Here is a 16,065-nt window from a genome sequence, read left to right as displayed (position 1 = left end):
ACCCAATCAAGAGCACCATCCTTGTTTTCCAGTAACCCACCTGTCTGCCTGGCTCGCTGGCAGCCCGCACCGGCGCTCCATGCTCTCGCTCAAAGAGCGTCCTGATAACAAAGTAAAGCCTCAGGGAGCGTCAGCTAGAGCTGCTCGCAATGAGTCTGCAGATATCTGCTCCACCTGGTCAGCATTTCAAATGTTCACAACTTGAAAACACACGCATGTGTGTGTAAGTGTACATGGTTTCAAGTATGTCTGTTGATCTAGTTTCTTGAGTCTGTATGTTTTCTGATTTTGTGCGCGAGTGTGACTAGCATCGGTGATAATGAATACAGGGATTTTCTGTAATGCTGCAGAAGACCGCTGCACTAACCACGCAAGGGAACTGTTTAGTTTTTCTACTTTTTCTAAAATAAATCACTGCAGGATTTTATTATAAGGCATCCAGGAAGAAAGTGTGGTGTCTTTTTCCTGAAATTCTGAGGTCGCCCTCCGTTCTGACATAAATCTGTTATGATTAGTGGTGCAGGAGTGGCGTGTTGGTGACAGCAGCAAGCCATTAAAGTCATTCAGGCAGCTATCTCCACACACCATCGAGCTCTTGGTAGAATCGTTGAATTATATTGATTCTGATGTGTAGCCCTCATCTGGCGGTGGACTTGTTGATGGCAGACAGCCAGAATCTGTACATTTTAACAAGGTTGACAACAGTCTGATGGCCTGAAAGGTAGGAGCAGACGACTTGTCATTTTCCATGTCCAGACTGGCTGTAAATCTTCATGCTTTATCTTGGATTTAATATTTGCTGTTACATTCCTGAGAATAGCTAGAAAATAAGGATCTATTCAGTGTACTGCTGCGAAGCTGCAGGCGCAGTGTTTCTACAGTCAGTTAAATCTACACTTCTAACAGTTTGGGACATGCACTTATAGTTATTGTGAGGCTTGGTAGCACCTTTACTTTTCATACTTGTCTAGAAAACTGGAGGAAATTTTGCTTACTTTGCAGGGAGAAGGAAATTCAAACCATCTTTTAGTAAAAAAAAAACATCTTTATCATGAGTTCAAGACATTTTGACTTTGTGGTGTTCAGGGGTTTGCTGTAACAATGCCCAAGTTTTGACCTCAGTAGTAAAAGCGGCAACCAGTACTTTTTAATTGATTATGTCGTGGTCATGTCTGCCAAATTAAGCCCAGCTTTTACGGAATGGTCTTTATGTTAAGCTAGAAATACATTGAACAATTTTCACACTGGATTTTTACACAGGATTCACAATTGCATTAAGTCTGCACCAGCCTGCACTGGTTTGGGCCGGTTGGAGTGACAAATTGGCACAGAAATCTGAGACTGTCTTTCCACTGTTCAAGCAGCTTATTATGACCAATACTTATGTTTCCGATTAAGATGACCTCTAGCAGCCACTGAAAGTAGAAACCCACATCCATTTTGCTCTGTGTTTGTGGTAACTTTTCTAGACGCAGTTCTATTTTTAGCTGTTTTATAGAAACCTAACCACGTTTTTTTTTTTTTTGGTGCCTAAACATAAATAGACTTTAACCACTGCACTGTTTAAATGATCGTAAAATATTGCGCATTCCACCATAAACAAAAGGGATTTCCTGTTTCTCATCCTCTGATGTCACTACAGCCATTCTGCGGTCTGACATCATGGTCACTCAGTGAGGGAGAGACATAACAAAACGTTTGACCGCCATCATATGTTATCAGCACATACGTTATCATACATTGACGAGATCATGTTAAATGCTCAACCGTTGGGGGCGTCAAGTTTGGAGCGGCTCCACTGGGTCGTATTCAAAGATAAGAACGGCCTTTTAGGTCATATTGATTTGGAGGAATGGTGGCAGAAATCTAGTGCGTGGAGGGAATGTTTGCCAAGTGTGCACAGTGTCCAACCCAACAGTGAATGTGTACTGTCAGTAGCCAATGAAAGGAGAGGAAGCAGTTCATATGGTTATATAAGCCCTGGCTACTGTGGGTAACATGAATCGATTCAAGTCCATACTTCCCATGTCTACCCCTCCACCACTTCACCCAAAGGTGTTTTTTTCCCTCACTGTTCTCCAGTAAGTGCAGATGGTGGTGCATATAAAAACCTGCTGTATCTTGACTATATACTTTGCAAACGCTCATTCTTGCAAGTGTTCTTCTGAAAACGCGGCGTCAACACAAACACGAAAGGAGCTGCTTCAAGGAGACTAGCAGAAACTTTCAAATCCCATGCTGTTTTTTTTACAGCGTGTTATGTTCTGTAGCTACTGCTTGGCTGGGAACCAGCACACAATCAGTTCCAAGCACAGCGATAACTTCCTCATGAAACCATAACTCATTTATTGCATTAAATGTATATAATTAATGAGCTTTAGAAGTGCTAGAATGTGGCTTTTTGTAGAGACCTTCTATTTGTTAAACTGAGCTAATTACTTCTTGGCCATATCTCCTCCTATCTCCAGTGTTAATTATGACACTGAGATAATGTGGAGATCAGTTAAGGAAAAAGGGGATGGAGACAACAATTAATTGTATTTCTGACTTGAGATATATATGTAAATAAATTCAATAATGCATTCAAAACCACACCACAGAACCAGCTTACATTAGAGAAGCTGGCAATGGTCATGCAGTGGGTGCTTGTGTTCTTTCTTCTGTCTCCTTGCAGCTGAATTTTTCATCTCTCAAACAGATTTACCACCAACACTCACCTACCTCACCTGCACCTTCTAGTGCTGTAAATAATCTTCTTTGTCAAATTATGAAACTTTTGAAGAGGCAGCAAGGACAGAAAGACTCTCTTTTTTTTTAATTCTAGCACATAAAACTATTGATGCTTTGAGTAGAATTTAGATAAATTCTGCAAGACAGAGATCAGTCACCGGTTGTTGCATCATTTTCATGTTACAATTTCAGCCAAAGTCGTCATGCATGTATAGTCTAGTATATTCTGTCTATTTCAAGAATTGCACTGCCTATGATTCTTTGTCCAAGTACTCATGTACACTTTGACCATGCGTGGGTGCCTGCTAGTAATGTCCTCCACTGACAGCTCAAACATCACGAATGTCGTCAGAATGCTTAAAGGATCTGAGAAATGCACAGCATGACAACATACGTGCTGTGCAGAATAATAGGCAGATGGTTGAAAATGTTTTTCTGTATATGCCTGACTGGGTGTTTGTGTGCGAGTAATGGTTTTGTGCCGTTGTTTCCAACTCTTCATTAACTATTATGTAAGAAAAACATGTAAGCGAGCGTCTTTCTCTGTTCATGGGATTTAGAGTTTATATATAGCCGCTGAGTCGTACTTAAGCGATAGCTGTCTCCAAAGCAACTGATTTCTCACATTGCACTTTGTCTGTGTAGGTTCTCATTCATCCAGGTCATCGTAGATCGAAGCAAAGTAAAATCTGGTCAACTGGACGTAAGTTTATCTTGAAGACGTTTCACCTCTCATCCGAGAGGCTTCTTCAGTTCTAGTGAAGAGTGTGGAAACTCCAGCTTATAAACCTATGTGGGAGTGGTCAGTGCTATTGTGGTGGAAACGACCCTCCCGAGACTCACCTGGCCTCCCCAAACAACAGTCGTTGTGCGGTGTCAGGGAGTTTCAGGGGTGGTCGTTAGGGAGTTTCACCGACCACTCAGATGCTAATGGGCTGTGCTGGCAGCAGCCGTTCCACATGGGTCTTTCAGCTGAGCTCTTTGGGGAAGCTTTGAAAGGACTTGGTTGTAAATAGGTGAAAGGAAATGTCGCAGTCCACCTCCTCTGTTCAAAGATGGTTTCTCTATCCTGACGTGGATGGCTTCTTTAACTCCTCTTTCAAACCATCTGTCCTGTCTGTCGAGGATTTGGACATGGTCGTCCTGGAAGGAGTGGCTTTCCTCCTTGAGGTGGAGGAAAACCGCTGAGTCCTGTCCTCCAGAGTTGGCTCTTCTATGTTGGGCCATGCGCTTGTTGAGGGGCTGTTTGGTTTCCCCTATGTAGAGATCCATGCAGGCCTCACTGCATCTGACAGCGTATACCAGATTGCTTTTCTGGCTGTGAGGGGTGGGATCTTTGGGGTGAACCAGTCTTTGTCTCAGAGTGTTGTCTGGTTTAAAAGACACAGGGATGCAGTGCTTGTTATAGATTCTCCTTAATTTCTCAGAAACCCCTGCCACATAGGGGATCACTATGTTTTTTCTCCTGCCTTCTTCATCTTCCCTCCTCCTGGAGCTCTCCTCCTTTCTGGACCTGGAAGAGGATTTTACAAAGGTCCAGTCTGGGAAGCCACAAGTTTTAAGTGCTCTTTTCAGATGCTGCTGTTCTTTTTTCCGGCCTAGGACGCTGGTGGGGATGGTCTCCGCTCGGTGTTGCAGCATCCTGATGACACCTAACTTGTGCTCCAGAGGATGGTGAGAGTCAAAAAGCAAGTATTGGTCAGTGTGGGTGTTTGTGTTTGCTCACCTGCGTCCCTACCGTGGAGGCTGTGGAAACAGTGAGGAAACGCCTACAGCTGGACAACACCCTCAGCAACAGGACCAACCTCAATCCGGACCAAATCTGCCAACTTCTGGACCTTTGCCTGAACACAACTTACTTCCAGTACAGAGGGAAGTTTTTCAGGCAAAAACACGGCTGTGCCATGGGTTCTCCCGTATCTCCTATCGTGGCCAACCTATACATGGAAGAGGTGGAACAGAGGGCACTGACTTCCTTCAGTGGACCCTCCCCCACCCACTGGTTCCGATACATTGATGACACCTGGGTGAAGATCAAGGTTCAGGAGGTAAAACCGTTTACAGCACACGTCAACTCGGTAGACGACAACATCAAGTTCACCAGAGAGGATGTGAAAGACAACCATCTGCCCTTTTTGGACTGCGACGTCTACGTTCAAGAGGACAGGAGCCTGAGGGTGGATGTGTACAGGAAACCCACCCACACTGACCAATACTTGCTTTTTGACTCTCACCATCCTCTGGAGCACAAGTTAGGTGTCATCAGGACGCTGCAACACCGAGCGGAGACCATCCCCACCAGCGTCCAAGGCCGGAAAAAAGAACAGCAGCATCTGAAAAGAGCACTTAAAACTTGTGGCTTCCCAGACTGGACCTTTGTAAAATCCTCTTCCAGGTCCAGAAAGGAGGAGAGCTCCAGGAGGAGGGAAGATGAAGAAGGCAGGAGAAAAAACATAGTGATCCCCTATGTGGCAGGGGTTTCTGAGAAATTAAGGAGAATCTATAATAAGCACCGCATCCCTGTGTCTTTTAAACCAGACAACACTCTGAGACAAAGACTGGTTCACCCCAAAGATCCCACCCGTCACAGCCAGAAAAGCAATCTGGTATACGCTGTCAGATGCAGTGAGGCCTGCATGGATCTCTACATAGGGGAAACCAAACAGCCCCTCAACAAGCGCATGGCCCAACATAGAAGAGCCAACTCTGGAGGACAGGACTCAGCGGTTTTCCTCCACCTCAAGGAGGAAAGCCACTCCTTCCAGGACGACCATGTCCAAATCCTCGACAGAGAGGACAGATGGTTTGAAAGAGGAGTTAAAGAAGCCATCCACGTCAGGATAGAGAAACCATCTTTGAACAGAGGAGGTGGACTGCGACATTTCCTTTCACCTATTTACAACCAAGTCCTTTCGAAGCTTCCCCAAAGAGCTCAGCTGAAAGACCCATGTGGAACGGCTGCTGCCAGCACAGCCCATTAGCATCTGAGTGGTCAGTGAAACTCCCTAACGACCACCCCTGAAACTCCCTGACACCGCACAACGACTGTTGTTTGGGGAGGCCAGGTGAGTCTCGGGAGGGTCGTTTCCACCACAATAGCACTGACCACTCCCACATAGGTTTATAAGCTGGAGTTTCCACACTCTTCACTAGAACTGAAGAAGCCTCTCGGATGAGAGGTGAAACGTCTTCAAGATAAACTTACGTCCAGTTGACCAGATTTTACTTCGCTTCGATCCACATTGTACTTTGTGATGCTGACAAAAAAAGAAGGAGTGAACAACATCAGTAAATCATATTTGATGTGTACAATGCCAAAAGGAAGGTGTGTATCTTTACTGCTCTGATAATAATTCATAAGGAGTGTTGGACCATTACTCAGACAGCGTCGCAATGTTCCTGTCATTAAATTTAACGTACAAAGGAACAGTATCAGCAAGCGAAATAAAAGTAGAAATATTGGATTTTTTAGCAGTATCCAATAACTCACATTTGATTTGGCAGATAGTTGATAAAGATATCAGTTTGACTTGCATTTTAAAAAAGTTTATCCAATGTTTATATTTTCCATACGGAAAAACACATGTAAACATTATGATACATGTATTTAAATCTGGGAACAAAATAATGTTTGTATCTTATTACAAATCATTTGGACAAACTATAAATAAAGTCTCTTTCGTCCCGTCCTCATCATTAATAACAGATGAAGAGCTAAGACGACACTTGAGCTAAAGCCAATAGCAACTTTAAAAGAAGCCCGACGTCTGTCTATAGATACTGATGACTCGCTGATATGGTCATAAATCCCTCGAGAAAAGTAACACTTTTGAGTACTTTTTGCACTACAAATGAAAGGAAAGCCCTTTGTATTAGTAGGCACATAGAAACACAAGCTCCACTTGAACAATCGTGTTTGTTACAGGTGAACAAAAAAACAAAAAAACAAATCATGAAATCACCGGAGAACTTCACCTTACTGAAGGCTGGAGACTCCACTGTTGATATTGGTAGTATCTCATTAATTTCCCTTGGAGTCAGAGCTTAAAGCCTCATCCGTTAATTTTACAGACACCCCTGTGAAACCTCTGTGATCTCTGATGTCTTTGCAAAGCTCCTCCAGTTGAATAAGAGCTGCTGTTGTTTCGGAGCTGGAGCACCAGCGGTGGCATCACTCTCCTCCTCTGGCCTCGCAGTGCTTAGCTTGCAGGTCTTCTTCTTTTTCTTTTTTTTTTAAAGATAAGTTTAACCGACACAGGCATAATTTTGCACTTGATGTTCTTGCCCCTTTTGCAAATATTTCTACTGCATAAACATTGTTGTCCCTGCTGCGTGTACAGCGTGGCGCATGCACGCTGCCTCTGACTTACCTGTGACCTTGTGCAGATAACACAAGCAGCAGAGACACGAAAACAGTGCAGACATGCCACAGATTTTCTACACCAACAATTTCTTCATTAAAAAAAAGAAACAAATGATAAATAATGGATTACCTGAATTGCAAAAGTATATTTTTGTTACAAGCTGCTACAGAAGGAAATCTGAGTACTTCCCACTGACCATGAGAGTGCAGGTTCTGAGTTATCAAGACCATGTAGAGGAACACTGGATGTGTTTGCATTTTCAAAGGTCCCATGAAATATGACATTTATTTTCAAAATAAAACAATGAATCCTGATATTAGATTGAAGAATCGATCAAATAAAGTTTGATTTAATAGCCCAGGTGGAGGGGCAATACTTAAATCCTGCGGCACGGACTGGGTCAACCCCGGAGATGTCTAAACATCTCCTGGATCTCTGGAAGTAGTGCACATCTCATGATATTAAAACTTAATGCCTTTGTACATTAGAACATTCTGTTCTGGATGAATAGTGTCGTCCTGTTCAGCGGAGAAGAAAAGGCTTACAGGCTCCAGCTTCCTAATGTGAAACCACTATTTTTCAGAGATCTGAAATAACGAGAACAGTTTTCATCTGCTGACTCGGAGGGTGTGAAATGAGACAATCATCAAACACAGATGAAGGTGGAGGGTTAAAAGATAAAGTGCTAAATATAGCACCTTTTTAGTTTCAAATATATCAAACTGTCTCCTTTCGTTTTTCATCTGACTGTCCTATTTGTTGCCTTTGCTTATCCTCTACAGATTGAAGACATTGTCACTCACATCCAGGATGAAACCGAGGGAGTGCCCATCAGAACTGTCAAAAGTTTCATGACCAAAATCCCCAGTGTTGTCACAGGTGAGGAGGAGAGAGAAAGAGACTCAGCAGAGTGCAGATATAACTGCAGGGTGGACAGAGACGAGAGTCTTAAGGACATTATTGGAAACGCTGAGATGCTCCATAAATAGATCCGGTTTCTTGAAAGCAGGCGGATTAATTTCACTCACTTTTTCCTGTGAAAGTACACTCAACTTGAAGTTTGAGGCTATCAAAGCTAAGGGAACAACCAGAAACAGGAGGCCTGAGTATCTCTAGATTCTGTACGAGACGGGGAACATATGGAGTAATATGATATATGTTGGACCTGACTGCAGGTGCTTAAAAGCTGTTTTGCTGAGGGAGGAGAAAAGCATGTTAAAGTAATGCGCAAAGACATGAGGGCATGTAAAAATATCTGCAGTTTGTTAAAAACTGCAGGTCTCAGCTAACTCCTGCCACATTTAGACAAGAACGGCCCTACTAAAAACATTGACGTATTTCCCTTGTGTTTAAAAGAACAATCTGTGTTTTTATGATCAGCGCTGACAGCCAAAAGCAATGTAGTATGTGTTTCAGGCCAACGTGATCTCATGGGATTGCATATAAATTACACGTCACTTTAGAGGACAGCTCTCGTGCCTGGCCTACACCTCGTAGCTTTCCAGGGTGAAGAAATGGGCGATTTGTACGCGTAGCGACATCGTTGGTGAGGAGTATTTTCAACATGGTCGCAAAATGCAAACAAACAGTTCCATTTGACAGTTTTACAGTACAAATTCACATTTTGCTGGAGGAATATTCTGAACTCAGATGAGACGGTAACAAACAACACTACTTGCACGTCCTCCTGGCATGTGGCTATTTGACTGAAAACCTCGTGCGTACGTGTGAAGTGGAGCTGTGTCGACACCTTTTTCACAAAAATTCACTCTGGAGCCTGGTCTAAAAAGATTGTGTTTCCTGCCCCCTAAACACCTTTTGTCATGTGAATCCAAGGGCAAACAGCAATAAAGTTTACTATTCTGGGCAAAAACTAGTGCTGTTGAAACAAGCCCTAGTATTCTTAAAGGATGTAGATAATTGTCTAAATCTGAGGTATGGTGGTCATTTAACTACACCAGCATGTTCCTCTTGAAACTCCTCCTTTATTTGGTGCAATTGCAGCACGTTTTCTGTATGCGCAGTGCCTTGAACACTCTGGGTTGTTTTAGTTTCAAACTTAATCAAAAGTGCATCTTGTGGCTAATCCTCCACATAGTGGTTTGTTTTTTTTAGGAGTTAAAAGCTGGAGCTCCTAACGTGTCTTCCCCGTCATACCCAAAACAATATGTGTTGTGGCGGCATTTCATTTCACTTCTTTTCGAAGCAGCTGCACTGTTTCTTCTGAAATAGATCCCTGCGCTCTGCAGGGCTGCATTGCTGGAGGGAAAGTAGGAAGACAACATATGATTAAATGTCTGGAAAAGAAAATGTGGGAATGAGTAATGCTGTCCTCCTACAGTCAAGGTGCCCTTAAGCAAGGCAATCAACCCCTGACTGCTTGAGTAGAGACTGTAGGTGTTTAACTGTATCAATTTGACTAAACTAAAGTCAAGATTCCTAAATGAATTAGACATTAAAAAAAGGAAAATAAAAACAACATGAGCAAATTGAATCTGGCAGGTGGGGATTGATTGGCTGTAGTGGCTTCCAGTGATAACCTAAATCACTTTAACAGGTTGGAGCCGCAGTGGGAGGCTTTGACACATGATGGAAACAAAGAAAAGTCATTAACATCCTTCTTTTTTTTTTCCTCACTGCTGCCTGCACCTAAGGAAAAGGCATTACCCCAATATGCCATAAACAGAGCGTAACAATAAACACAATTACTACAGCGGTAGATGGATGTGCACAACAACAAATGTTTTCAGCTGAATGCCAAAGGCCAGGAAATGAATGACTGATGGGGAATTAAACCCCACCCCCTCCATAGGAAGTACAGATGAGACAATACCCCATCTCCGCTGCATGTAAATTCACGCTCATTACATGACATAATACCACAATTACCAGCAGCATGGGATCATTCAACTTGAACCAGTTTTGAGTCCTTTTTTACTGTAAGAGGTTATTTTCAGTCACTATTACGTATTATGAAGTATTGCATGAGAAATTTAGCTTTTTCTAAGTTAAGTCATTTGCATGTTTCTGGTGTACTTGTATTGACACGTGGCCTCAAAACATGGTTCAAAGAGACGTAGATCTATTTCTGCTTGTGCTCTTCTGACCTGATTCAGGTGCCGACATTGTGCAGTGGTTGATGAAGAACCTGTCCATCGAAGACCCAGGTAAGTTTTGAAAAGTTAGAATAATGACTTTGTTCAAGACAGCAGCCTTTAATTACAACACATGCTGTGTCGACTAAAATACGTGTATTAACACTTGAACACAAAGGTAATGGGGGCATCGTTCTTCAGTTCTTATTATGATTATTATCATTAGCAGGAGTAGTAGCAGTTGTAGTATTAGCTTTGTGCAATCCAGGGACTACAAATGACAATAAGCATTTTGGTTTATCTGGTGCAACATAGCTATTGTACGCTGTCCGTGTTCCAAATAAACAACAACCAATAAGCAAAAACACTCATGTGAATCAATGCTATTGAGTTCAAAGGGTTAATGAGAGGGAGAGTCGGGTCGCAGTACTTCCTCATTTCCAGTATCTACTGATAACGGTCATTAACAGCGCTGATGATATCGGACTGCAGTTCACTCACGTGAAGTCAAGTCAAGAACATATGGAGGATATTTTTGGTTAGTATTAGAAATTTTAGCCACTAACAACTTCCCCTGCTGACACAGAAATCAAATCTCAGGGAGAGCAGTGAAGATTCAGTGCAGCTAGATATGAAAATAGTGGCTAGTTCTTCTTGTTTTGTTGGCCAGAGCCTGAGGCATGGTGGTGGCGGTGGTGGGAGAACCGTGTTTATAGTTGGTACAATAGCCCACGGCTTGGACGCTGAGCCAGTGAGTCATCGTGTGTGTGTGTGTGTGTGTGTGTGTGTGTGTGTGTGTGTGTGTCAGTCAGTAATGCTGCTTCACAGCTAAATCCTATAGAGGGAGATGCAAGAGGTTATCTAAGTGTATGATCAGCTCTGATCAATATGACCGTCAACAAAGTAAAAATACCACCGTCCCCCCCCCAGTCTTTAAATTGACTTCACAACGTCTATTCTGAAACTGGCGTGATGATTTTCCTGGAGCCGAATTTCCCATCAGTGTGTAATCTGTCAATCTATATGATTCCATCCAAGTCCAGCGTGTTGTTGTGAACCTGCAGTGATTCTCATCCTGCTCTGTTCCTCTGCAGCGGAGGCCATGCACATCGGGAGTCTCATCGCAGCTCAGGGCTACTTCTTCCCCATCTCAGACCATGTTCTCTCCCTCAAAGATGATGGAACCTTCTACCGCTTTCAGGTCAGTAGCATCAATGAAGGTACTGACGGGAATCAAGGGCTCAAACATGAAACTGTTAAGAGATACTTTTTTTTTTAACTCAATTTGAAGCCTGAGCATAAACACACGAGGTTAAATTAACTGCTTTTCTACTGCAGAGTCGTGTGAAATGTGTGCAGTTGATATACGCACAGCTGGTATTTCATGTTCACAATTACAAATGTAGAGAAAATGCATTTTATTAGCATAACTTAAATCACCAGCTGCACCAGAAAGGAGGAATCACATGGTTTCTGCAAAAGATGTTCAATGAAAACATTTTTCTTTGAAAATCCTGTCTCCGTTCATGAAGCAAAGACTGATGTTGTGCACTTTTTTGGTATAATTTGTTGGACAAATCCCATAAATAGACTAAGAAACAATTAATTGAACCCACTAACAAGTGTTCATTATAATTTTATTTGAAGTTGCGCTTTAATAAACTAGTTTAAACTAAATCTAAACATTGCACCAGTCACTCATTAGAAGCAGTTCTTAGTTTTTGTGAGTGATTTGAATTCTGCCAGATGGCTCCATGTTTGGGGAGAGAGTTCCAGATGGAGAAGGTTGTGTCACCCGGGCTCTGGTGATGGGAGGTTAGCGGGAAGGAGTGAAGCAGGTCGCTGATGTGTTGTTGGTGTAGTCTGAGTCGAAATATCGGCTATTCCTCCATGAAATAAAGATCTGCAACAACAGCGCGTTCATGTTGATGAATAGATTTGTACCGTTTGCGCTCTTCTTCTGAGGTCACGTCAGTAATATCAACCCACATTACGAGTTAAGCTCACCGAGTCAAACTATGGGTCAAATTGAAATTTAAAAGAATGGAGGAAAAATGTTTCAAAATGTTCAGAGGCCGAGAAAAACATTCTTGTAAGGACTTTTTAAATGTAGTTTTCTTGTGAGAATTAGTTGTTATGAAATAATGAGTTTCATGGTAGAATGCATTTATCTTATTATCTCAAGATCTCATGCTCTTGTGATAAATGGGATAATAACTCAGAATTTCGAGATAACAAAAAAAACTAGCTCAGGAGGTAGAGGCTGTTTCCTTGAGATAATGAAATAATTAGTCATGAGATGATTAATTAGTTTTCTGAAAATAACACGACAATTCACTTGGTATGGTGACATAAAGTCAGGTTTCTCACGGCAGCGACTTCATTATGTTGTGCCAGTGAGTTATTATCTCATTATTAGGAGATAACCAGTTTCATTAGCTTGTGAATCAACAGGAGATAATAACATAAAATATGCAATGGCAGGTTCTCTCTCAGATTTTGTGACAAAAATAAAGGAACAGTAAGCTGATGTAAACGTGAAAATATTTTAACGAATTGGCCTGAATCCACAGGGGGGCGTGGCTTAGAGGTAGAGTGGTCGTCTAGCAACCGAAGGGTTGCTGGTTCGATCCTCACTTCCCCCGTTGACCAAGTATCCTTGACCAAGATACTGAACCGCTAATTGTTCCTGATTGCCCTGCGATAAACTGGTGACTCGTCCAGGTTGAACCCAACTTCTTGCCCAATGTCAGCTGGGATAGGCTCCACCCCCCCCCCCCCCCCCCACACACACACACACACACACACATGTTAATGGTTTAACGGAATAGAAAATGGATGGATAGATGGGCTTGAATCCACCAGTTTAGGGAAGTCAGAAAACTAAACTATGGACTTTTCATGTAATTTTTGACTATGTTCTTTGTCCTGCGGTTATCCAGTGTATTTCTACACAAATTGTTGTAACTCTAGAATCATGGCTCTGTATTCTTGTCATAAATTTGATTTCATACCAACATGAATCCATACTAATCTTGTCTTCATCCCCAATTAGGGAGGGAGATCGTGGGGTCGCTAACTTTCTGATCCCTTGTTTAAGATGACTTGCTGTGTTATGTAATAACACCACACCAATCTAGATGTTGACGATTGAATGGTCGCTCCACCATCGACAGCACCTTCTGTTCTATGTTGGGATCCTGCGACCCTATTAAAAATGAATGGTGATCTGCTAAAATATTCATCAAGTGAGCGAGGGAAGAGGGTCTGGGTTAGAGCTGGGTAGGCGATGACCGAAAGAGTGAGAGTGTAGTAGTAGAGTAGTACACTATTAGTCACATCAAGGGACAAAACAGAGAGTAAATGTGCGCTGACACTCTTCTCCTACTTCACAGATAAGACAGTGTATTGAAATCACAGATTAATTATGCCAAACTGGTTTATCCAGAAAATCCTAATTAAAAAAAAAAAGAGGAAACAATGTTTTTGAATTCCCTCGATGGGGAACGGCGGGGCGGCACGTGGCGAGATTAAACTGATCTTTGCGTGGCATCTCCCTCCCTATTCAGCCAGACTTGTTGGAAGGCTGAATCTCCACCGGAACTGGAGGAGCAATTTAATTAAACCAGACGGCAGTGAACATTGCTGTGCTTTGACCTTGGTTCTTCTCCTTCAAAGTGAAGTGGAAGACAAGAGAGGAAGAGGAGGAGGAGGAGGAGGAGGAGAGGTGTTTGCTGTAGCAGAAAAGCTTCAGAAGGATAATCACCATTCATTAGCATTTCATTTTCCAGGCAAATTAAGTGCGAGACAACGAGAAACATGGGGAGGGAACATCAAAACAATTAACATCATGCAATATGATGGATATAAAACTGTGACTGAAGAAGACCACGTATGCGCTGTCACATAACACTTCCATCAGCAGCTGTTGTTGCCTGCCGGCTTTGCCATTGTTTACTCGGCAGCTTTCATCCCCTCACGTTTTTATTGTGCTGCTGGGAGGCACCCACGCCTCTGCAGCACCCCGCCATTGCCTCTTACTGGGTTCACTTCTGATAATAAAAACATTTTGATTACTCACAGAGCAGCGCGAGGCAGTCCTGTACACTGCTGTACCTCCAAGGCAAAACAACTGTCTTGCAAAGGTCATTGCCATCAGATTCGTAGGAAAGTTTGGAAAGTACGTGTTTGCCTGCATAGCTGCCAAGAGTGGACCGTTCCTATAACACTGGCCAGTGATTCAGAGGGTTTTTGACTTAAGGATGATGTCAGGGTCACAGAGAAAAACTTCATCCATCCATCCATTCATTTTCTACCGCTTATCCTGTTAAGGGTGGCGGGTGGCTGGAGCCTATCCCAGCAGCCTTCGGGCGAGAGGCGGGGTTCACCCTGGACAGGTCACCAGTCCATCACAGGGCCAACACATAGAGACAGACAACCATTCACACTCACAGTCACACCTACGGTCAATTTAGAGTATCAATCAGCCCCGTCCCCGCTTGATGTATTTGGACTGTGGGAGTTTACACAGAAAGATCCTGTGCTGGAGCCGGGACTCAAACCAGGAACCTTCTTGCTGTGAGGTGACAGTGCTGACCACTGCACCACCGTGCTGCCTTCTCGAGAAAAACTTTCAAAGCAATAATCCCAAATTTTCTCAAAAAGTTTTTTAGGCTCATTGAAACATTCCTGTTATGTGATCTGTCATCAGATGTTTTTATTTGGCCTTCAACATTTTAAAAATTTCACTGAAGAACCGCCATGTTAACCACTTTGTTCTCTTTCAGGCGCCATACTTCTGGCCGTCCAACTGCTGGGAACCAGAGAATACAGACTACGGTAAAATCAAACTAATCGTAATAGTCATTTCCTATATATGTATTTATATATTTTTTCCATTTTTTTTATTTGTTCATTACAATAACCATTTAACACAGCAAAGACACAAACTGAAATATTAGATAATCAATTATATATCTTGGTTATATAAAAGTTGGTGTAAATATTCCCTACTTACCAGACCAGAGAAAGGCTGTACTTGCAATGATTGCTTTTGCATGTTGTAGGATTTGGGAACTGCATCTGTTACCTAACTTCTGTTACCTTGTGGTAACAAATTAGTTACTTGTGATATCAAGGTAACGTGCCATTATCTTGAGTTCACGACATAAAAATATGAATTACAGTGCGAGTACAGCCTTTCTCTGCTTCTGTAGACCATAACACAGGCAAATAACAAGCTATTTTAGTGGGTAGTTGCTGGTGAGTTCCAGAGAACCACAAAATGTCCCAATCTTTAGGAAATCTGACTCTTATTTGTTGCGATGCAATTTGACAGAAAAAATCCACAAAAAAACAGAACCACACTGAGGAGAGCAAAGCTCCTGCATCTGTGTGCCATCTTGTGATTGCTGCAGTTCCACCTTTGACCACACTTTATATTGCAGAGGTAGAATAGTGCAGTGTATACCTTTTTGGTACACTTAAGGGGCGCGGCAGTGAATAAATGAGATTTGGACCAAGTGGTCTGTGGCAATGTGCTATTTCATGTGGATTTGGCTGTCCAGTAAGGAGATGATGCACAAACGGACAGAGATTTATAGTAAGATAGAAAGAATAGAATCCTCATGAAGGGAGGATTTATTGCAGAGCTCTTGTATTATACTGTACCACCTGTTTGAACTGACAATGATTGTCTGAGCATGTGGCCACGTGATGAGGTTGTGGAATAGGCTGCTGTGGATAGATGATAACAGATTCATTAAATGAGTGCTGGACTGACAGTGAAAAATGACGCATGAGATGACGATGTGAGGGTGTGCGTATCAATATCATTAGTGTCTCTTACATCCAGGAAGAGATGCGGGTGTCCAGGC

The 16,065-nt window shown here is 42.5% G+C and overlaps 1 protein-coding gene across 3 annotated transcripts in view; it reads left to right on the top strand.

Moving 5' to 3' along the window:
* Positions 1–16,065, top strand: part of rgs6 (regulator of G protein signaling 6) — a 101,285-nt gene that overhangs the window by 68,251 nt on the left and 16,969 nt on the right. For all 3 annotated transcript variants that reach the window (XM_086188697.1, XM_086188700.1, XM_086188699.1), the window contains 4 exons: positions 7,877–7,973; positions 10,211–10,261; positions 11,284–11,390; positions 14,977–15,028. In XM_086188697.1, the coding sequence (XP_086044823.1) occupies positions 7,877–7,973; positions 10,211–10,261; positions 11,284–11,390; positions 14,977–15,028 (307 nt within the window). The remainder of the gene's footprint in view (positions 1–7,876; positions 7,974–10,210; positions 10,262–11,283; positions 11,391–14,976; positions 15,029–16,065) is intronic.

Source organism: Aulostomus chinensis, chromosome 20 (assembly GCF_037954235.1).
Source record: "Aulostomus chinensis isolate RoL2024-O1b breed Wild chromosome 20, RoL_Achi_v1.0, whole genome shotgun sequence".
NCBI classification, from domain to species: domain Eukaryota; kingdom Metazoa; phylum Chordata; class Actinopteri; order Syngnathiformes; family Aulostomidae; genus Aulostomus; species Aulostomus chinensis.
Note: the sequence above shows the minus strand (reverse complement) of the source record. Positions and strands in the feature narration are given on the sequence as shown.